Source organism: Pithys albifrons, chromosome 9 (assembly GCF_047495875.1).
Source record: "Pithys albifrons albifrons isolate INPA30051 chromosome 9, PitAlb_v1, whole genome shotgun sequence".
Lineage (NCBI taxonomy): Eukaryota > Metazoa > Chordata > Aves > Passeriformes > Thamnophilidae > Pithys > Pithys albifrons.
The window spans coordinates 17,677,458-17,702,114 of NC_092466.1; the positions used below are offsets into that span (position 1 = coordinate 17,677,458).

At 36.5% G+C, this 24,657-nt stretch overlaps 1 protein-coding gene across 2 annotated transcripts in view; it reads left to right on the forward strand.

The window, feature by feature from the left end:
* The window catches only part of PLCE1 (phospholipase C epsilon 1), a 143,718-nt gene that overhangs the window by 39,144 nt on the left and 79,917 nt on the right, over positions 1-24,657 (forward strand). For both annotated transcript variants that reach the window (XM_071564382.1, XM_071564383.1), the window contains exon 3: positions 20,976-21,273. In XM_071564382.1, coding sequence (XP_071420483.1) covers positions 20,976-21,273 — 298 coding nt within the window. The remainder of the gene's footprint in view (positions 1-20,975; positions 21,274-24,657) is intronic.

Here is a 24,657-nt window from a genome sequence, read left to right on the forward strand (position 1 = left end):
GGGTGCCTGAGTGCTGACTGGCATGTCAATATTTACCTCATGTACTGGAGTTCCTGATGAGATGTTAGAAACGACTCAGGCCTGGAAACCTAAATTTGTCAGCTGCCTCCTCTTTTTTTTTTTTCCTTGTGTAGAGAAGTACTTTTAGGGTGCTGTCAATTTAGTTAGTTTGGCAAGCCTGTTTGTGTAGAAAAGAGTGTGTTCAGGACCATAGGGACATGATGATCTTAAATTCAACTGATAGAGAGCATTACCAAACTATACAAGGAATTTTGATAGTGTTTTGTTCTTCTACACAAACCCTAAGTCCCCAAAGAGGAAAGAGAATTTCATTGTTTATCTGCCAGAAGTGCACTTAAATTGTATTTGAATAAATGTGTTAGATTGTTGTTTTGTTGGGACTGCCAAGAACAGATTGGCTGTCTTGAAGTATTTCTTTGCATAGTGGATCATGCTGCACATGAAAGAAGCTTAAAGGAGTAAATCAGTTTCGGTGCTAGATGGTATCAGGCTATTTGGATAATGATGTGGTCATATGCACTTAAAGTGAAGAGTTTATTATTGATGCCACAAGTTAGGACTTTTTCGTTTGAATTACATCTTTCATTCAGGTGCTTTGTTCTATATTCTCAACACTTTTGCAGCATTTGTAGAGTAGTAGCTATGAAAGAATGTGAACCTTAGCAGCATACAGGATATAGGTAAAGCTACAGATCTGAGAGCTGCTTAGCTAAATCCATTACATGTTTTTAACACTTTTGTTTTTACTTGTTTCTTATCAGTTGCTTCTTTCAAAACCATTTTACTAAAGAACCATTAATGTGTCCTTTAAAATGTCCATAGACTTAAGAATGTCAATACATTATGAACTAAATGCCCATAGAAGCTTGCCAGCAAACTTCAAGTTTGTCTTGGAATAAATTTCCTTGTAGTTAAGAAAAGCAATTAAAAGTACTTGTCTGAGCTTTATTATGTTCATTCATTATATAAATTTTTCTTAATTAAGAAAAATGGCAGTTCCCTTTCTCTACAGTGGGAATAGAAATTGCCACTGAGACTGAAATGATTGTAGGAAAGATGGGCATCTTTTCATTAGTAATCTCCCAGGCAAAGTGGGGCTTCCTGTTGTGAAGAAAGTGGTTTTGCTGGCATGAAGGAACGGCTTTGTCATCTAAGATGTCCATTTCCTAAATATTAGCAGGTAAAACATCTGTTGATGTTCCTCTCTGTTTCCAGTAAAACATTTGGCAGGCCAGCTCAGGAGCAATAGCTGGATTTTGTAACTTGTAGTTGCAAAACTTATATAATGGTACGGGTTTTCTTTGATGAGTTAATCTGTGCTGCAAACCTTAGTGTGGTGAGGAGTTGTATCCAACATGTTTTCTGTAGGAGAGGTGTCTTTAAATATTTGAATGCTGTGTCCCTATCAAAGATTCTCGATTTTGACAGATGCATTTTGACAAGAGGTAATCGGTAGTAAGAAAAGAGAAAGCAGAGCATATGTACCTACTACATTGTCATTATGTGTTAGAACACTCATTATTGGGCATAAAATAGGCAACAAGAGGCTCTACAGCTCTTCCTCTCACTGATAGTCATATGGACTCTCCTTCCAGCACTCTTTTTCTGTTGCCCTTTTTGCTTAAATGTAATTGATTTATCTCTGTTTCCAAATGATGTGATGAAATTGGTGTATGTGGAAGAGGTATTTACTGTGTTCTTTTCATGCTTGTTAATTCCAAGAGGTTGTCTTCTAGACACAAATCTGCACAGGAAAAATGAGCCAAATTTTAGAATATCCCGAAGTCATGCTTTGTCAATCCAAAGTGCATTTTCCCTGAGTATAACTGCTAAGGTATTCTTCTGGCTTCCAGCATTTGAGAAGATAAATAACAAATTACTATTAGCCAATTTGAGTACTAAGACAGGTGTTACATTATCAAGGCAATATCAGAAAATCAGAGGTTAGAGTTACACAAATTATTTTTCTGAAGAAAAGTTCTTCACATGTAGTTGTTGTATGATATTTCATTACTTTTACTGAAAAGAAAGATTCTAGAGAAAAATAGACACAATGTACACCAGGAGGCCTTATTTAACAAAAGCATGCATGTGAAATTGGCCTTGCTTCACTTTTGGAACAGTGAGGAAACTGTACTGTCATGCCAGAGCCTACAGAACATAAAATGGCTCTAATGTACTCATCTTTGGGATGTTTAATGACACAATGTTGTAAAGTTTTCTAAAATGTCTTTATAGATCTCAGATGGCATGTTATATATAATATTGATAGTCCTGATAAGTACAATAATATTAAAACACTTGCTAAAGTTCTTTTTCAGAAATCATTGTATTTGCTTTCTGTGAACAAGAACAATACTCTGCCCTTTTTCTGACTTGTTGCTGTCTGTAAATTATTGTAGGAGAGCACTGAAGGAAGCTCGGGTTTTACTGATAGGTGGATGTTTTGCGTGTTGCATACGTTCCCCAGCACTCCAGCATGCAACTGTAGCATATCTTTGCAGAGTTTTCCGTCTGTTAGTGTTTCCATAACTTAAGGGAAGGGAACTTAAAGTCAGTAAATGGAGTGTCATGCTATTTAAAATGTTTTCAGAAGATATACAAGTGTCACATTTACCTTACAGTTTCTTCTAGTCAGTGGCTCTTCAAAGGCTCTACTAGTCAGTGGCTTTCCTACTTCTACTTTTGCTATTGTCACCTTTATCACACATTCCTTTTTTTTTCCCTTGCATGACTTGTTATTCTCACCTATTGTCACTTTTCAATCAGTGTTTGTCCATAGATGAAGTTACTGAAGAGCATTATTTGAGGGTAAACTAAATAGTAACAAGGTCATTTTCTGAGATAAAGTTACCCAGGTTACCAGATACGGATTTATTCACATTTATTTGAAATGTGACCCACTTTAAGGACCCTTTCTGAGGAGTGTATGACTCTGAAGCTGCAACATCCCCAGTGCACTGCAGTACTTCCCTGGTGGCTCCTTCATACATACTTTCATCACTAAGAAAATAGATTTGTAAAACAGCACTAGGAAAAGTTATCTTTCATTTTCTTTGTGTTCCTCTGTGACCCTCTCAAAGTAGCATACAGTCCCCCTTGGAATGTCTAGGTTTGCAGAAATGAGTTGGGAAGCAGGAACTTTCCTTTCTAAAGTGTGCCCCCTTGTGAAGAAACATGGTGGGTCGGTAGGAAAGGGCATTGCAGCAGAGCAGTGTGGCAGGCTGAGCAGTGTGCTTGGGAACTGATTCAAGAGAACTTTAATTAGAAATAATCCTCTTGTGTTTATATAATTTGTCTCAAAGTTTTTTTCCTATTAATCTGTATGTTTTCTGCAGTAATGTAATTGTATTAGTAGCTTAGAGATGAGAGGTCTAATGTGGGAAGAATTATTGTGCTTTTACTTACAGTGAGTTTACATTATGCCAGTGACATTATTTTCTGTATTTATAAATACATTTTAGGATTTGCTTAATTGCTGGCATTTTAAAATAGTTTTTTCCTCTGAAGTCATACAATACCAAGAGCCTAAAATGGTGCTTTCAGATAAATTTAGCATTGCTTCTTTTCTTTGGTAGTAATGTAAACACAAACTCCAGTATTAAATATTAAATGTTTCAGATTTTGTTATCTGTATGTCTGTGATTAAACTGAAATGCTTACAGAGTTTTTGCAAGGAACAGATTCCCATTGACTGTTGGGACAGTGTACTTGTAGGAACTGCAGAGGTGAGGCAACAGCATGTGAAATGCAGCAATGGGCTTAAGATTTGGCAAGGCACTTCTTTTCTCTGCAGGCTCTGAGGCAATCTCTGTAGATGAGAACAGACTGTCATCTTGTATTGCTGGAAGCTAACTTGCAGTTTCTGTTTGTGTCTGCTTGTTTCAATTTCTATACAATTCGGTCATTTTTCCTACCAGTTGATATGATATGGATATGGTGAAACACAAGGGAAAAGGTATGGTTCATGTAATATAAAATATAAGATAGTTTTTCTTACTGCAGTAATAACAGGAAAGCTTTCCTTCGTCAGAAAGGAGAATGTAGTGCTGGAGAAAAATATATTCTTGATTTATTAAGCAAGACAATTCTTTCGGTAATGTTTCTTTTTCAGTCAACACTTACCTTGCAGATGTAAACAATTAGTAATTATGAAAAGTCTGTGTTGTTTTCTTTTTATTTAAAATAGGCATATTGCACGTGAATGTTTGCTGGCTTATTGTGTTTAATTATTGTAAAGCCACTTGCAGAATTTTAGTCCTTATCATTATAGAAGTCTACTTGGTTGCTTCATATTGGGTTCTAACTCTATAAATAAAGTAATACAGGGTTTTCTTTTTCTTACTATGTTGTTTTCATGAAATACTTAGATATAGTTCAGGAAGTCGGCATTAACTCCCCCCATGAACACCTGATTTATACTGTGACTTGATGAATAAATATTTCATTTACAGCAAGGATTTATAGAAAATACTTGCTGGTTTTTAGTGTATTGAAATCTTAAAGGGAATATGTAAGATTTTTTTAATATTCAGTAGAATATAAATGAAAGAAAATTCTTTGCCCAGTTTAATTAATAGAAAATGTTCAATAGAATTGTGGTCAGGATGACATTTGATCAGTATGTATGTTTTCATAAATGCTAAGAATACTATTTTGTTGTATTTTCCCATCATGTGCGTGTGAAGACAGAATTACAGGCAGCTCGCTACACACTAGTGATGATAGTGAGAGAATAGTTGCCTTTTCTCAAACATATGTTGTACTTTTAAGTAGTCTCAAAAACTTGGAAATGGACTGGACTTCTCTTCCTGTAAAGTGCTGTGTATCAGGAATTTAAACTATGAACAGTGCTTTTGACCTGGTGCAAGCAATTTATTCTGTGGGTTGGTTAATGAAGTACCAACTACTAACTTAAGAAGTACCTCCTTCTAAAATTAACACGATAATGTTCTTTGCTCTTGATAATCAGTAAAAATAAATTGTGATGGTTACACTTAATAAACTCTCCATCTCTGTGACAACTTGTCTTATTTCCACTTAAATAACAGAAGGAGTTTTAATGTCTCTGACACCTTTGTAGTTCACTGTATTATGTTAAAAGCAAATAACCTGACAACATTATGAAAAAGCTTTGAGGTCTTCAGTAAAGGGTCCAAATATCTGTTTGTTTCTTTGTGGTGCTACAAAGTGATAAAACAAAGGGAACTGAAGGTGATGCATTAAAAATAATGTTAAAAGTCATATCTACTGTGATAATGTCTGGCAGCATTAGGCTGTGGGACTTATTTTTCAAGGAACAGAATAAATGCATAGGCAGATAAAGTTACTGTTTTAAAGTGTGTACGCAGCGATAAAAGAAAGTGAGCTGTGGGATATACAGATACAACTGTTTATTAAATGACTGTATTGATAAGTAGCATGTATGTGTGTATGGGCTTTCGCTGGTGTATTGGTAAGTCCAGAGGAGTAATGCCCTGTGAATAAAGTAAATACATAGATAGCCAGTCAGAAGATTAGAAAAAAAAGGATAACTAGACTACAATGTTGAATTACAGGCACACATTTATCACAGTCATAGTCAGTTGTCAAAACCATCCTAATTTAGTCTATGCAATTGTATTTATTGCCATCTTTACTCGTTTGTTCTGCTTTGTTAATTTAGAGAGAGGTCATGACTCTCGGCAAGTCTTTTTTGTATCAGGCATTTTAGTAAAACTAAATCAGTGCCCGAGCTTTACATCTTAAATTTTCATAAGCAGGTAAACCTCCATCATTGCTTCATTTTCTGTTTTCATGTGGTCTTTGATATGTAACTCTTCATAGGCAGATTTCTTTGTAAATGAAAATATTGGTACAATTGGTAGAGTAATTGTGGAATATAAAGACTCAATTTTATAGTAGATTTCAGAAGTATGTGTCTCAGATGGAAATTACTTTTTTTCACCACATGATTGCCTTTTTCTATGCTACTGTTATAACAGGTTTATATATTTAATGTAGATTTGGGGTTTGATGAGACGTCTGTTATAAAAACGTATGTAAACTTTACCTTCAGTGAAATAGTTGTCCTTGATATGACTCTGACCAAATAAGGGCCCAGAAATTATCTGCTTGTTTATTCTGTACTACAGTAAAATATCTTTTATAAAAGTATTTTTTCTGTTTGTTTTTTTCTTCATCCCCTCAAGTTTTTATAGTAGCACCATTTGAACAAAAAAGTCTTCCTGGTTATTCTCAGAACGATGGTACTGTGGCAAAAATGCTCTCTAAAGATCTTAAGAGTGTACTTGTCAAGTTGAAAGTATTTGAGGCTTCAGTAAAATGTTATGCTGCTACCAGAGTTTCATGGAAACATACGATATTTTCAATGTTTTTCCATCCTTCTATGATAATTATTTAAAACAAGAATAAACAACAGTTTTTGCTTGGTAGTTAAATGAAACATCCACTACAAATTTTCCCCAAGTAAGTGAATATTTTTTATGTACATGAAAACTGGCTGCAGTTAATTCAAAAGAAATCTGTACTCAGCTCTCTGAAAGCAGCTATTTCTCATTAAAGTGAAGCTTTAGAAAAAGTTTAAAGAATCCTAAATTGGGCATATGTACTTACAGATAAATGAGTCAAAGTTTTCTCAAAACTGGTGTGATAGTATTAAAGAGAAGCTTATAGTAGGAGTCTAAGTTTTATCCTTCATTTGAGAGGTTAAGCACACACGCAGGTCACTTATGCGTGTTATTCAGTGTAATATAATTGCAATTTATAAAAACGATTACAGTGAGCAGAGTGGCTATGAATTTTTGTAAGGAAGCTCTTGTATATACAAAGTTTAGTTGAAGCTAATGCTAAAGTAAAATAAATCTCATGGATGACTAAACTGTAGTCCTTGGGTCTGTAGCAGTCCCCAGAGAATAAGGAAAGTTAATTTAAAATATTTTGTTCTTCTGGTCTTAAGCCAGATGCCTTAAATTCTGAAAATCAGACCTCTAGTGACATTCCACTCCAGTGGGAAAAGAAAGGAGAACATGTACTCTGGTCCTGCAGAAACTTACTTCATCAACAGTTAAAAAGTGTAATTTCGATACAGAACTAATGCACTCTCATTGCTACTCCATTGTTCAGTCACTCTCTTTCTCGCTCATTCTCTTTAAGCAAGCATATTTACTTTAAAAAGCATGTTTCAAATTTGATGAAGGAATTAGAACTTTGAATTAGAAATAACTCAGAAATAACTCAGATTATTTCTTGATTTTCAGGCAAGTAGAACTGAACTGGAAATACAATTAATAAATCAGGGTCCTGTGTTTGAGTCTTGGAATTGGCTTCCTCCATTTGGAGACACCATAATTTTTAACTTAATCAAAGTGTTACTATCCTTTCATGTTTTTAGTAGATTCATATGATACTCAGAAACTCTTTCAGTGATATTTAATTTGGTAGATACAGATTTATTCTAGTATACTAATGTAAGTATGGCTGTTGGCGTATAGTAGATGTCTATGATCAAAGTTGTGTCATAAAACAAGAATATGATGTGAAAATTGAATGTACTGTGTTCTGCAGGACAGCTACCAAGTTTAAGGCAGTGGTTGAAGACACCATCTGGAAATAAGGAAAACAGGAAGTTATTTCTTTAACTTACTGCATTGTGTATGAGTTGTTCACACTGTCTTCATATTTTTAGCTTTTCTAAACTAAAGCACAGTCTTCCTTAGCAGCTAATGACTAGGCAAAATGAACAGTGTTGAAGGTACGATGTTCCTGATTTAACAAACCAGCATTAGAAAAATTGCTTCATTCTACCATGGCAGATTATTGCAATTGCTGAGTTTTAGCCAAAAATTGTATTCAAAAATCTTACAAGATAAACCTTTATTTTTATCTTTTTTTTTTTCAGCGTTGTCATTAAATGTTCATTGTGAGCTGTGATGAATGAAGACTCACTTTTTATCAGTAAATTATGATTAGACGTGTCACTTAAAAATTAAGTTCAAAGAATTAATATTCTGTTGTTACTTTGGACAAGCAATGGTGCCTTTTCTATTTCTGGGTAATGTAAAAAAATCCCTAAAATGGAAAATGCCTCTTTATAGAACGCAGTTATTTGATTTCATGAAATCATGTTCTGTAGCCTGACCTAGAAGTCTATTAAACAATTCAGTCATGAAAACTCTGAGAATTTCCTGGCCCTTAAGTACTATCCAAAATAATCTTATAATTATTCATGTGACCCTATGAACCCAACAGCTGAAGTACAAGCAAACAAATAGGCATGGATTCAGTGTCTATAAAATTAGAAAATGACAACTAGATTTGCTGTGCTAAGAAAAAGTTGATCTTTTATTAGCTTTATGCCATGGATGGGATGCATAAATTTTACAGCTGTAGTAATCTGCCTACCAGTCATTTACAACAATATAAATTACAATTGGTTATAAAGGAAAATATTTAGAGATACAGCAAGGTCCTATTGCAGTTCACATTTATGTAATACTTAGGTTTCTGACTGTAGAACCATAGGCTGTTTCTGATAGACTTGGAAAGATCCACCTTTCAATATAAATCCAAAATGGATAGTACAATAAAATCCTAATATAAGCCTGTTTTGGTACAAATAATAGTAGTGATTGTATAACCACAAAGACAGTTTTATTACATCCGCTTTGTGTTCCAGCTTTGGCACATTTACTCTGAGCTGGAGACTTTATAAGCAATTCTTTCCAGCTCCCTTAGTTGCAGGGGTGCAACATGCACTGTATAAAAGCTGAATTAGCCAGTGCTGTGAACTTGAACCCTTACCATTTTTTATCTCATGAATTTCAATATGAGAGACATGGGAATGGAATAGATTGTGTGCTTTCTGAATCAGTTATGTGAGTATATGTATTCAATTAATATTTTTACAGAACAGGTAAAGCCAGAGTTCTATAGAAGTAGCTATAGTGATCTTTGACAAACAAATAAGATTCTAGAAAGAGGATGAGAAACCAGACAAGTAAGGAGTGGCAAGACATGGTCTTCAACAGCCATAGTTTTTAGGTTTACTTTTTACTTCTTTGTTTTTAAGATGGTCATGTTGACAGGAGGTCTGTGCTATGTGTTACCCCTCAAACTTCCTGTCAACTTGTAGTTCAGGAAGTTCATCTTTCAAAGTTATTTAAACAATCACTTCACATGAGTTGGAATGAAGCTGTTTGTAAATGTATGAGTTCTGTGGAAGCCTTTCCTCAAATAGAAAGAATGCAGTTGTTACTAAGGTACAAAGTCATACACATTTCTGCCTGTATCTGATGTGTGGGGCTTTTTTTTTATTGTTTCCTAGAGTAAATCTATACTTGCTATCGCTCCACATACAGAATAATAATTTAAAAATAAAGACATGTGGGAAGGTGGCTGTTGGGTCCCTGTGCTGTGGTTGCTTAGTATTCACCTGTCTTCAATGCACCTGTCACACTGTCAGTGTTTCAGAAATTAAAAATACAAACACGGTCCCTGTTTGAAACATTTAATGACTCAAGTGAAATATTTTTTCTACCTTTGAAGAAAGTAGGTCTTCTTACTGTTTTTCACTTGCATTTGGAAAGCTTAGTGTTCCATGCACTAACAACATCCCATTGCAGTTTGAGGTACCAAAGATGTACGGTGAAAGGTGGAATTTACAATGAAAATTTGCATCTCTCTTGAGCTGAAGTGATTGAATCATGACACATTTAATATTCTAAGTGGTTTGATTGCAAATTATTTCAGACTGCTTTCTGACCTGGAGTTTTAAGCCTAATTAGTCTGTTTTAGGTAATGTGCTTAGCTACAATAAGCCTTGCGTGCTGAATTGAAAAGTCAACCTGCTGGTCTTTTGCTTGTTGTAAATACTTTTTGTAGCACACCTGGTAAGTTTTATATGAATGAATTTTTTTTGTCAGTCAGATGTATCAAAAGAACATCATATATTTTTATATTAAAAGCACAGCAGGCAATTTTGAAAGCTGATAACTCAAGAAATTCCAATCTACATGGTCAAGTGTTTGAAGATGTGATCCATACCAGACTTGTCAATCTATCAGCTTTTCATTAAAAATCACAAGGTGTGCATTAGTTATGTGGAAATAACACAGATGTTTGAACAGTAATTTAATTTAGTTAGTTACTAGGACAGCATATTGTTTGTAAGTGAATTTGTTGATAAAAGTTTGGAGGAAGTAAATAATCACTCAGGAAATAAAAGATAATGCTGGCTCCATGAAGAATTGACAAGGGTAGAGCAGTAAATAGAAATTTAACTCAAAGTAGTAAGTTGAGAAGTACTCGGAAAATAAAAAAATATCATTTAAAATAAAGAAGTTAGCAAGTGAATCTAATAATAAAATAATAACTAATGAGAGATATTTCTTTCACATAGACTTTTGTACCAACAGAAGTATAAATAATTGACCTGTCTGACCAGAAAGTGATATTTTTGTCCTTCTCTGGGTGGGATTACAAAAGTGTCTCTCACTGGCAAGGGCAGTGTTTCACATTGCTGGAAAGTGATGTGAAGAGCTCCTATGTTGTGTTTGGGGTCATCCTTTCATTTTCTCCTTAATCAAACTGAAATTTCAAGTATTAATGAAATATCTTTCAAATGACAGTTAATTAATATCTTTTCTCGGCCTCTGTTTTTTATCTTGATTGTTAGTATTTACTAGGATCTAAAGGATATTACCTGCCATGATTCTTTAAAAGCAGGACTCTTGAGGGTGGAGATGGTGTTCTAATTAGATTGAACTACTTTTTCTGTCTTTCAAATCCATGAAGTCCATCTTTCCTTTGGTAAGGGCTGTTAAAATTAGTAATGTTACCTTACAGAAATGGAAAATTAGTAGGTAATAGTGTTAATGATGACTTGTTGGAAGTTTGGACCTGCTGTTAAAATTTCTAGTCATAAATCCAACTCTCAAATGCATTTGGTTTTTAAAAACTACATCATCATTTTCTTATGATAACAAATGAAAAAAATTCCCTACCGAAGACTTTAGTTACATGCCAGAGCTGAATAGGACTGGCTGCTGTTATTTCTGAAGAATGTTGTGCTATGTTTAAAGATTGCCTGTGCAAGATGGTTTCATCCTCATTAAATTCAGTTTCTGCTTCTTAAAATTATCTCATCCTTAACAGGATGCAATTCATGAGGAATATTGGCTGGTGAGGTAATGCACATTCTGTAATTGCAGTTGAAGCTGTCCAAAGTTCACAGAACATCAGTTAATGAATATTAGTATCTGGGCACATCTGTGCTGGTTCACTCTTTTGGCAGTCTTCCAGCTGCCATCGACACCACTCTGTGTTACCAGGGTCAGCTCATCTGTTATCCTGTGTGTGCTCTGCTGCTCTGTGCCATTCTGCCCAGCTACAACTTACTGTCTAGAATGTAATACACAGCAAAAATTGCTGTTGAATTAAGTGAGCATTATTGCTCTGTGGCATGATACTGTTGCCTTGTGCTCCGTCCTGACATTGTGAAGGTTACCTCCCTCATTCTGCAAGAGACCATGAAAGTTTGAAAAGTCTTTGAGAACAGGCACTCTGTCAAGACAGCTGCTGGAAGGGTAGCCAAGGCAGAGAGGTCACCACAGTGTTTTTTCTGAATTTTTAGAACCTGAAGGTCATTTACAGAAAAGCAAAGGAAAATATCTGGATCTCCCACAGTGACAGCCTCTCTGTAATACTGGACATTGTTAGTAAAGCAGTGAGTGAGTTAGAGTTTGTTATGAGTATACTGTAACAAACATTAACCACTATGATGAAGAGATGCCTGAAGACCATCACTGCTTTCCTGTGATGTGTTCTTTCCTTCAGATGTGTAGTGGCACTGGACAGACTCTGATGCATGCACCTCCTCTGCCACTAGTTTGCTCCCTGCCTCAGGGAGGACAACTTCCTTTTGACTTGGTAGATTTATTCCTATTGCAAGCAGAAAGTGAGAATATATGCTGGACTGTATGTTGGCATCTTGTCCACTCCTCCCCCAGCCCCAGTTCCTGGGCAGTGAGGGCACAAAATACGGTGTTTGCTTTTACTCAGTGCACACAATGGCAAATTATACAAACACAGATCTTTTTGTAAAATCCCAATCTTGTTAAATGCATTGAAAAAAATTCACACAATGGAAAAAAAAAAGAAGGTCCTAAAACCCAACAAAAAAACCAAACAAAAACCTCACTGTAGTTAATTTTACTGAATTTCCTTTCTTTCCTCTTTTACCTACTCCTATTGACTGCATTCATAGCATAGAATTATAAAATATCCTGAGTTTGAAGGGACCCACGAGGATCATTGAAGTCCAACTCCTGGCCTGCACAGAACTATTCTCTAGAATCACACCATGAGAGCATTGTCCAAACACTTCTTGAGCTCTGTCAGGCTTGGTGCTGTGACCACCTCCTGGGGAGCCTGTTCCAGTGCCCACCCACCCTCTATGTGAAGAATCTACTTCTAGTATGCAACATAAACCTCTCTGGCAGAACTTCAGGCCATTCCCTCAGGTCCTGTCACTGGTAAGCACAGAGGAGAGATCAGTGCCTGCCTCTCCACTTCCTCTCACAAGGAAGTTCTAACTGCAATGAGGTCTCCCCTCAGTCTCCTCTTCTCCAGACTGAACAAGCCAAGTGGCCTCAGAGGCTCCTTGTATGGCTTCCCCTCAAGGCTCTTCACCATCTTCAAAATCCTCAATGCAGTGGTGCTTGTTTCAGCTCTCCACTCAGAAATCTTCCCCTTTGTCTTTCCTGTTGCTTCCATGCTATTGTGCTGCTGCAGTGAGCAAGGGTTTCCATTTCTTGTATTCTCAAAGCAGTTCCTGTTATAGTGTCCCAGACAAAAGATGAACACCACCTGTGAACCACACCACCCTGAACATGCCTGAATCACCTTATAGTAAACTGTGCATTTGTCAAGTACTGGGAAAAATGGTAGTGGTATTGATTACTGTATGTATGTATTTCGAGGAAGGCTTTCTTTCTCCCTGCCTCTACCCCCCAAGACAGCATAGTATTTGTAGTCTCTTATGGGGTACACTTCAGAATGTACCATGGCACTGTATTCTCTTGTTTCCTAGGCAGTTTTTTTTCAAATACACAACAACATTTCAGCAGACTAGAGACATTTTAAGGAATTTTTCCATTACAAGAAGTAGCATCTCAGCAGTTGAGATATTCTGTTTAAGCACCATGTGAAAATATATATAGAGAGCAAGATATGGGCAAGTTAAGATGTAGAGAACACTTTTAACCCCTGATATTCCAAATAGTCTTTGCCCTAACTTTCTTGCTGATGAGTTGCCAAAACAGTCTGTTACTGCTGTTTCTTAAACACAGATGCAAACCTGCACCAAATGGCTGTGTTTCAGCAAAAGTTCCATCAGGTAATGACAGTTCTTCTCCTGTTGGTAAAGCTGCAGGCTGGCTAGATGGCAAGTGCCAGTGCTGAAACTGCTGTCAGTTCTCTGCCCCCTGTGTGGGGCAGTTGTTTGCTTGCAAAGCCACCAGAAGGGTGACATTCAAGTGCATCTCCAAAAACTGTTGAGTACAAAGAAGGGCATTATGATATGTAATATTTTATTTTATTTTAATCTGACTGTTCATGTTTTAAGAATGTTGCCATTAGCCAATAAACGTGGATCATGAGATGGTGGGAGAGGATCTGTGGGAATTTTTGAGTTTGATGCCAGCTTGCAAAACTGCAGTTGCTTCCAGATAGCTGTTTCCGTATTTGCTGCAGTGCCCCCAGGGGTACACTCTGCAATGGAGTGTCATGCCACACAAGAAATCAGAGAAGCCCGAGATGGGTAGTGAATCTCTTGCAAATTTCAGTGGTGGTACAATGTAGTAAAGCTTGTGGATGACTATTTGTCATCATCCACTTCATCTTAGCTAGTAAATTAGGAATGGAATTTAATTGACCACCCATTTTGTCTGTAGTCTTACTTGTTCTTGTAAAATACCAAAATTTAGTAAGATACCACCCAAAATTTGATCAGGTCTCCTATTGTGTGCTTATTGGGTCACAGGCTGCTGAGTACCATGAAAGAAATAATGTTTTAACAGTCTAAATGTCTTTTGTAACTCCAAACACCGAAAAATTTGATTGTTAAAGTGAACAAGACTACTCAATGAACAGAGCTAAAAAAGAGTCCTGGCAGAGCAGATCTTTCTGCTGTTCACAGCATCATCTTTGTCAAACACAGTAATATCCTTTGGCTTTGAACAACCTGCACAACTGTTTTCAATGCGGGGTTCTGGCATGTCTTCTTGACAATAGAAACATCATAGAATAGGCATAACAGAAAATGCATTCAGTGTTTAATGTATTTCAGTTCTTGTAACTGATACAGAATCAGAAATGGTTACAAGAGATTCATATTTTAGAAAGCCCAAGAATGAAAGATTTCCTTCTTCCTGAGGATCAGAAAAGTATACATACGAAAATTGTGGTGTTTCTTTATTTTCCTTCTGTGAAAATCATGTAGGAATTGTTAATCTTTGATCTTTTTGAGTGCAGAATATTTGTAGTGAGACACAATTGAGCCCTATACTTTATCACCTCTTCTGCTGTTACTTTCTGTATTATTTTGAAATGTAGCTGGAAGCTTTTGAACCCATACTTAATGTCTAATAACATTCAGCTTCTGTCCTGAAACCAACAGATGTTGTATAATTGTAAAAAAATATGGTACATTTGCCAATATTTTTTTCCAGTAAAGGTGTTTGTATATATTTGCAATTTTACCAGAGTTAACTTTTTGCAGGAACAACTGAATTGGAATGAAGTTACATACAGATGTTTGTTAACTTGCTATTTGGTATAAAATATTTTTACTTTTAGGCACATCTCTCATCTGCATTTTGTTGCAATTAAACTATTTTTCAAAATTTTAATTGGTGGTTTTAGCAATAGCAACAAAAACCAGGATATAAACATTTTTGCTGTAGATTTTGAAGTGTACTTTTATTAAAATATTTTTTCCCCTTGACATTGCAAACACCTATCTGTACAGGATCTGATCTCATGCTGTCTTCTGAACTAAATTTTGGTGTGAACTTCTCTGCAGAGACGCGTGAGCTTTGTGAGAGTGCAGAAAGGAAGCTCGTGAAGGAAACACTGTAACTGGTTTCAGTAGTGCTGTAAGCAATAAGTGCACACGCAAATAAACCTTCTCAGAAATGGGATCTCTGGTTTAGGCAGTGCTGTGAAATGTCTCATTTGCTTGGAGGTTGGAAAGCCGCAAGTTCTTTTCCGCTATTGGTCTTCAGATCACAGTTCAAGTATCTTTGTACCTGGAATGAATACTCAGACCAGGTAACTGTACATGAAGAGTGGGGCATTGGCTGTACTAAATAGCATGATTTAATTCTGTTTTTGCACAGTGGGAATTGTTTTTGAGACTATTAAAATAGATTTAAAATAAGGTCAATAATTATTCTGTATTGGCCTGGGAATCTGTACAAGTTCACAAGACCTGTCTTTAAATCCCAGATCAGCGGCAGACCCTTTTTCATAGATTTGGGCATTTCTACACATCCCAATTGACAGTTGTTTGTTCCAGTGTCTTTGAAAATCAAGTGGTCAACAACGTTGTTCAAGGAGTAGTTAAAGGAATGGTTCTCTCACAACTAAGTAGATCAAGAATAAATGTTAAAAATAGTCACATCCAAAGTGGCTTGTGCACTTGTAACTAAAAGAACTGTTCCTTGGACTGTTGGCCTCAGTCTTGTTTGGGCAGCATAATGTTGGGTGGTGCTTTGAGAGTAATTAGATGAACAAATTTTCATGTAAGAATGTTGGGGAAGGTAATTTATTAATAGAGAATTCATTACAAAATTTGGTTTTTTCCACTTCTTAAACAATACCTTTCAAAAGGTGTTAATAGTAGGGAGTAATTGAAAGCTCTTCTTACATTTTTGTTTAAAAAAACCCTGACCCCACAGTATCTCAATATCCTTAGAAGAAACTGTCCAGTGACAAGTGCTGGCTCTAGGTAGGCAACATCATCACAAAAAAGCATTTTGAAATCTATTATGAATTTGTACTTTAACAGTGATCTTGAAATGTCATGGGCTAATCATTGTGGGTATAGTGATAACTGAATGAGATAAAGCTGAGAAAACCCAATACATCAGAAAACTTGACTATCACCATCACCTCTTTTTAGAATTTTATTAATAATTGCTCTGCAGAGTGGTGCTGAAGTGGCATTTTGGAAGACATAAAACTAAAGTATTGATCAACTGTGCATTAATGCTTCATTCTTCTGTTCTGAGCAAATTTTTACTCTGATATGTGTGTTTCTCCTTTCAGCCCTCTCCTCTCCATGCAAATTCACCTTGCATAATAGTTTCTTTCTGCCAAAAGTGCTTTTCTTATAATGGACTGCTCTTTTATTCCATGCTATAGATGTTTGAATTACATGGTTTATTAAATACATGTGAAAGCAATTGGAATGGTCCTTTGTCATGACTTCCAAGAGATCACTGTGAACTTAATTTGGTTGATATTAGCAAGGGTTTTCTTCTGAAAAACCTGCAGTGTGAAATGAAAAATCACCATCAGAACTTCCTCATTTTAATGTAATTTTTCTTGGAACAGAACAGATTTGGAAAGAGCAGCATTTCCTGTGATGCTAATTGTGTTTAGAGTAGTATGTTCTGTAAAACCTTTGTGTTATTTTTCAAAGGAGATATTTTAGTGATCTTCAAGGCATACTGTCCTGAGAGATATTTGATAATATACCATTCTGGTTTACAGACATTTAAAATTGCTTTAAAAACATGCAACAAGTGAAGGCTTTGTGTCGCAGGAGGGCTGTGTGTGCATGGGTTGTCAGGAGCCCTCCATCGTAGAAACTCTCTGTAGATAAATAGCCAGGAAATCAGACTGAACTGCATAGCACCAACTGAGCATATATACACACCTCCTACATTTCAGTATTTAGTTTTGATCATTCAGGATATGTTGATAGATGTTTTTAGAGAGAGTTTGAACAGATGCAGTACAGTATTAAAACCCCATTAACACTCTATTTTCTCTTATTTTATAGTGTGCTAGCAATAAGCATGATTTTCCATGACTTTTCTTTGCAATGAACTGTTGGGGTACGCATATTCTTTGTTATTATGATAAAGTTAGAGGAATTAAGCCTTCTTCCTTATAATGGGAATTTTTGGTGGGAAAAATTCTAGGTTTTGGGTTTCATATGCACTAAACAGCTGCTTCATGTTTGGCAACATGATAACGTGCCTTCAGATTCTAAACTAAATACCTGGGGCAGAAAAAATAGGAAAAGAGAAAGAAAAGATTGCAAGAAGAGATGCATGTGAGTTTAAGTAAGAAATCAGAACAATTATTTTTTGTGAACTGCTGTCTCCAGTATTTCCAGTGCAGCTGCACCTGTGAACTCCAGCTGAAATTTGGGGGAATACCTGTCAAACTGTAGGACAATAAGTGGCTACAGTGTTTAGGTTTCTGCCATTTCTACATAGTAAACCTGTAGTAATGTGTCTGTAGAAAAGAACATAACACAATTTGCAATTGCAGTGATGATTAAACATGAAAAAAAGATAGAGAAAAATATGGAATAGTTTTGAGACCAGCATGAACTACTTGTTCTTACAGTTATTTTTAAAGATATTTTTAATATCTTGACAAAATATGTCTGTTGTCACTGTAAGAAAGTTTTATTGCCTGAAGGTTATCAATAAGTTAACTTGCAGAAACCATTTTAAGTTACTAGAAGCAAAACTGAGGGGTTTTTTAAAGTAAAGTTTTGATGATTTATTGCATACATTATTAAGAGCTGAAAAATCTATTTTGTTTCCATTTATTTTCCAAATATGGACTTGGTTGTAAAACTGCAAGGATGGAATTCTGCCTGAATTTAATCTTTCTTTGTTTTCATGCTAATTTTCATTTTTGAGTTGAAGGACATATGGGGTTTTGTCTGTAGTAGTCTGAAATTTTATGTTGCAAGTATTTTTATTTTACTTACCATTAAAATCTGTTTAAAAATAGAAAAAAAAATAAAAAAGGTAAGAATCTGTTGAAGCTGTAGTATACTTTCATTGAAGTGCTGATGTATTAGTATGTGGAGTTCTCTGTCAGCTCATTTCTTATTTTAAAAGTATTGTATGAAAAAACAAAAAGAGAAAATAACTGGTCTTAAAATGAATGCTCTTATTGCCCAGACTATATAAATGTTCCTATTTACACCTATGCTCATTACAGTATGTTTAATATTGCAAAACTTTCAGATTCAGATACTATCTTGAGTTTCTTGTGGGTTACTGCCTGATACAGAGTAGGTGAGACATGGCAGCATCAGACTGCAGATGGATTCTGAAATCTTCAGTTTGATAAATAAGACAAAAGTGAAACAGGAGTGATATGCCCTGGTGAGTCTTCGCTTTTTGACAGGTAACTGTCAGTTTAGGGCTGTATATTGGTTCACATTCATGTATAATTATGTTAGTCATTCTTTGGTACTGTTATGGATCAATATAACGCCATCTGCCAGGATGACCTGTAAGCCCTGGCTTGGAATAAACTTCTTTGTCTCCCAGGCAAGATTAAGTTTCCCCAATTGTCTGGTGCAATGTTTCTGAAAGGTAATTTCCCCTATCAGTTACCTGAGGGATGTGTTGCTATTCTGATCTTTTCAGTTCTTTTTAGTGCCTGATAAGTGTACACGTTGTAAGTCTGTGTTTATCCGTAACCTCATCCGTGGGCAGCAGAGGTAACACATTCAGAACTTTAACACATCAAAACAAACAGAATTTGAAAATGTTATGTGAAGTGCAGAGTCTTTGGAGACAGCTAGTGCCCTGAAGTCTACTTTATACAGAAGAGATTAACACCATTTTTCTATGTATAATCTCTCCAGCAAAACACTGTCGCCTATTTCTGTCAACAAATGGTTTCTTTGCTTTGGCAGCTGAAAGAAATTTTACTTGTGTAGGCTACAGAACATGCCTTTATAAGTTGCAGAACCCAATTTTAAAAATACTTTGGATGGTAACTCAGTTTTGAGAAGTTAAATTATATTCATTAACTAAATATTTTTTTAAACAAGCTAAAAAGACTGATCGTGTCTGCTGTGCGTGGCACAGTCATAATCCAGGCATAAGTCAGGTTTACAATTTCACAGTACACCTTTTGAAAAGTTGCTGTCCCTTGGAGACACTTACCTGATTGAAAGGTCTGCACACATCCCATCCACTTCAAGAGTGTGCTTTCTCTTTGAATAAAGGTGGACATGTATTCTTACTGTCAGTCTAAGTTCCTAAAACTCATATACCAAAGAAAAGAAGATAAAGATGCTCAAGCAGAGGTGTAATATATCTAGAAATCTCAGACCAGGCTAATTTTGGAAAACTGTCAGGGAGAGGAGAAAAAATGATATCACAGCATTTCACTATGTAAGGCATCACAAAGGCCATATTTTAATGGAATTGAGTTATATAGACATAGTCAACATGTGATAGTTTTAGTTTTTATTTTATGTTTAATATGTCAGTGTTCTTTTTCAAATCATTGAATTGCTTTACTAGTTAATAAATTGTTATATTTTTAATACAAAATGTTAGTTTTCCCCAATAAATGGTTAATACAAAATTTAAGGTACGGTAACAAATATGTACTTTAATATATTGGGTGTTATTTTATTTTCTGCAATCTGTTTACCTGCATTATCGTTCACAGCTTCTGTTAGTGGTGGGTCAGGTGTCACATGGGAGCATTTGAACCCTCCTGAGGGTTGATGCCAGTCTTGGGGCAGAAGTGGATGGTGTGCAGGTCGCTGTCCCAGGAGCTGCCCCTGCCCTTGGATGTGTGGCTGGGCATGTGTGTGTCCCGTGGGGAGAGTGCCGGTGCCTCTGACATGTGGTGTGCACAGTCTGTGCAAAGAGTTTCGTATCATTGCACTGAGCACACGTGTGCTTGCTTTGTAGGACTGGATGCAGTTTCTGCCATATTGATGGATAGCTGTAATTTGTTTGTGTGTGGGGAAGGATGGCAACAAGAAGCAAGGCATTAATTGCAAAAAATTGTCATGAAGTCATCTGCTTATTTCTTCTGCATGTGAAAGGACTGATGGGGAACAACCTCATGAAAATTTTCTTAGCACCTGCCCTGGTGACAGATAATTTTTAATTTGGTTGTTTGCACTTTGTAATTATAAAGCACAGATCATTGAAACAAATTATTAATGTTAATCAGGAAGTCAGCATACAAGAATGAAAAGAATCAAGTCTCTCCTTGTATACTAAATGAAAAGATTTCTTCCAGATTCCTGCTTTGATCATTAGACTCTTTTAAGTAAGCAAACATTACTTAGTTGCTAAGCCACAGGCTGAAGTTCATTAGTGTGTTATCACAAATACAGGAAAAAGAGTACTAAACCAATATTAGACAGAGAGCCTGCATGTAGGCTGAAAGTAACGCAATGAGTGTGACAGCAGAACGTTTTGAAAGAGGGCTCAGAGCGATTAAAACCATTTCTATTTGCAAAACCCCACCCCCCTCAGCAAGAAAAAGTGCCAACCCTGAGCTGATCTGTTGTTTCTGCTGATACCTCTAAGACTTCTCTGGGAATACAGTAGGTTAATAGTCTTATAAACAATTTTGTGCAAGTTGTTTATTTTAAATGTTGACCAGGTATATTGTTGTGGCCTTTTTTTAGTCTAGTGGTTATCCTTAAAACTGGTTTTCATTCAAATGCTTTTAACTATAGATTGAAAATCAGAATGACATGTTATTTAAGTATCCTGTTTGGGAGCCCAACTCAAAATCCTAACAAATCAATTTCGGATACATAGATATTGCAAGTTGTTGAACTTTATGAGGAGTCATGGTTATTTGGAATTTTTTGATGTTCTGCGTATTATCTTGAGCAAATGAACTAACAGTCCTTGCTTTTGCATTCTTCACAGATCTTCAGTACAGTGAGAGAAGAAGAAGAAGGAGCAGAAGATATTTTTGAATATATTCCTCATCTTCTGGGAAATCGAAATCTCCCAAAGTTTGTTACAGACTGTATATGCAAAGGTGATGGGTTTTGTGTAAAACCATGTGTAACAGATGCTTACTGTCAATATCGTGCCACTTTACAGAGGACTGCACTCTCTAACTATATAACTGGTGCTTTGCTAGAAGCAACTACATCATTAGGAGCAAGAAGTGGTCTGTTAAATATCCTTGGAGGATCAACTGGAAGAACAATGCTTAAAGGTAATGATTTTTTTTTGACCCCTCTGCACTCTAAGTGTAGGGTGAATTCAAAATTATTAATACTATATAGTATACTGTAGTTTATATACTCATATATGAAGCTAACAGATAAAAATGGTTTTCATGTTGTCGATACTTTCCTTTGCCATAATGACTAACTATGTTAGTTTAACAAAGTAAAAATGCATACTAAACTGAAAAGATTCTTATTACAAAACAAACACCTTCTCAGATTTTTTTTTCATGTTGGAATCTTTTCTCCCTGCATCCAAATTTAATGCCTAAGCCATTGTTTTTAGGGTATTCCTGTGTGTAGTGTTTCTCATTTACCAAGTGCTCCTGTGCTGACTTGGTTCAGGACTTGGGAAAGGAGTGTATACTCTACTTGGTTATTATTGTTGTCAGTATGCAACTAGCTGTCAACATAGCTCTGTGTGGTTAAGTATGTACAACTTACTATTGATTTATTGTTGGTCTTCTCCTGGATCCATCATTCTTCTAGTATTGGATCATTTCAAATAACGTGGGTGTTGTATATTTGGAAAATACCTGTTGAAGGATGTATGTTGCATACTGAATTTCCATGCTGAGCATCTTCCTGTGTAATAAGAATACTGTTATGTGATTTAGTTTGATCACAGTTTTGGAAGTAAACAGACAAAAGCATTCTTGGTACAAATTCATTGCATTAAAAGATGGTTTTGTACAGAATGGTACCTACGTTATGGATTATTTTTTAATTAATGCCTAGAATTTTTCATAAGTTACTCAAGCATTTGGAGATTTATCATCATGTGACATATTCTAGCAAAAGAATGTTGTATCTCAGTCATACAATGGTAGAAGTGATATTTATGGATATTATGGTTTGCCCAAACTTTTACAGGAATATGACACAATCAGTGCAGAATTATCAGTGTAGTTGCTTAACTAGTGTGGATACTGACCTCATTTTTACAGATAATGGTATAGTTTATGCTCAGATATGGGTGTCTTATTTTTATCCCGATGAGTTTTTTCACCCCTTTCTAGTTTTAATTAAGGCAGTTGAATGCCTCCCTGACACCTGACCCTGTCACATCTCGGAAGCTGAGCAGGGTTAGCCCTGGTCAGTACTTGGATGGGAGCCCTCCTGGCAATACCAGGGGCTGTAGGTTCTACTCCCGAGGACTTCACTGTCACCGTCCAAGCTCGCTTGGCTGTGGCAAATGAACCTCAGGAGTTAAAGGGTGGGGCCAGTTCTATGCACACTGTGCCTCACCTAAAAAACCCACTGCGCAGGCTGGAGGGGCACACAAGCATGGGGAGAGCCCTTCCCAAATCTTCATTCGCGAAGCCGAGCCATGAGTGATGATGAGTTTTAATTAGTCCCTCTTCAGGTGAATCAAGTGGCAGAGGCACTAAAATGTTATAAGAACAACAGCTACAAACTGTAGCATCGGAGTGAATTTCAGTAGTACTTTGAGCGACATTACTAAGCTTCACATACACTCAATTGTCTGTGAGAGACAGAGATATGTACAGTACAGTGTCCTGTTTTGGTAGGGTTTCCTTTTTTATTTTGTTTGGTTTTCATTTGTTCTGGGGAGATGAGTGCTTCAGAAAAATAAGCATGTGCATTCCTGTGACATCTCAGAAAGCAGGGTTAAAAGAACTGAGTCATGTGCTTCAGAACTGAATTTTAAAACTGGAAGCAGCAGCAGTAATTAGGTCAGGCTCCCTGACCTGCTAACATGGCTGCATCTGGGCCAGTGACTGCACATGATGGTTTGTGTACCAGCACACTTTGCACTAGTTTGGGGGTCTCTGTTGTGGCAGTATTATATGATGTACACTTTCGGTGTTGGATTCTGAGCCAAAGGATGTGAGACATTAGAGAAAACCCCAAGGTCTTGAATTGCAGTTCCACTGATAATGTTTGTAGATAGTAGGGATTATGTTTACTGTAGTTCTGTAGACATGATTGACTGTACTGCTCTCTGTTGAGGAGGAAATATGCTGCAGCTTTAGGGTATTGAATTTCTGGATGTAGAAGGCTCATGTTCAGTTATATTGTGGTGATTTAATATATCTGAGAAATGACAGAGTCCTCCTAATAACATTTACAGAGTATTACTTGATGTTACTAACTGAGCTGTGAGATTAGCAATGAGCCCAACTCTATTCTGACTTCAGAGCTGTAGTTATCATTTATGGGTGTGTGTGCCTTTTAAGAAAGAAACTGTCCTGTCTATATAGTTGATAAGAAGGTTATTTTGATCTATCCAGCATCCTCTCTTGTGGCTGGATTTAACCTCAACCATACACTAATCTCATCTAAATCTAAGAACTTTTAATTGACATCAAAAACAACTCTGGTATCAAATGCAATGTAGGATTTATCACAGGATACAGATTGTCATGGGAACACTTCACTTAGTAGTTGTTTGGAGGCACTGAAAAGGGAATATATTGATTCTGATGTGGTTTTATAGTTACGGTTTAACCTTGGTATGTAGCACCATGCTGCCACTCACTTCCCCACAGGGGGTTGGGGGAGAGAATCAGAAGGATAACAGTGCAAAAATTCATAGATTGAGTTGAAGACAGTTTAGTAGATAAAGCAAAAGTTGTATATGCAAGCAAAGCAAAATAAACAATTCACTACTTCTAATCAGCAGGCAGGTCTTTAGCCCTTTCTGTGAAAGCAGGGCTCTGTCATGTGTAGTGATTTCTTGGGAAGACTGACACTGGAATTCCAAACACCCTTCCTACAATTTTTCCCACCTTTATTGCTGAGCATGATGGCATATGATACAGAATATCCCTTTGGTCACTTGGGGTCATCAGTCCTGTCCATGTGCACTCCCAGTTTCTGTGCACCCCTAGCCTATTGCTGATGGGGCAGCATGAGAAACAGAAAATGCTGAAGCTGTGTAAGCACTGTCCAGCAATAGCTAAAACATTCCTGTGTTATCAACACTGTTTTGGTCACAAATCCAAAAACTCTTCCTTTTCTCTTCCCAGTAAGAGAAAGAAAATCTAGTTTGTGCACCTGTGTTGATCACTAGTACACCACTGTGAGAGAGAATGAAGTGTTTGTGGTAAGAATGTCACAAGCTATTTAGAAAATTACAGCTCTGACCAGTAACTTAAGTTCTGGTGCACAGGGGACAGAGTGGATGGACTACTGAATTTCACACTTCTAAAGGGGCAGCCAGCCCATGTATAGAGTGTGTGGCAGTGTATCCAGTCCTGTACCAGGAACATGCAATGTAATAGTGAGGTCCATGTCAAGTGGACATTTATCTTCTGCCAGGTAAAACTATTTGTTAGCTCTGCTGAAAGTTAAGCTTCAGTACAGACATGAAACCATGGGCAAAATTTAGATGGTTTTCAGCTCTA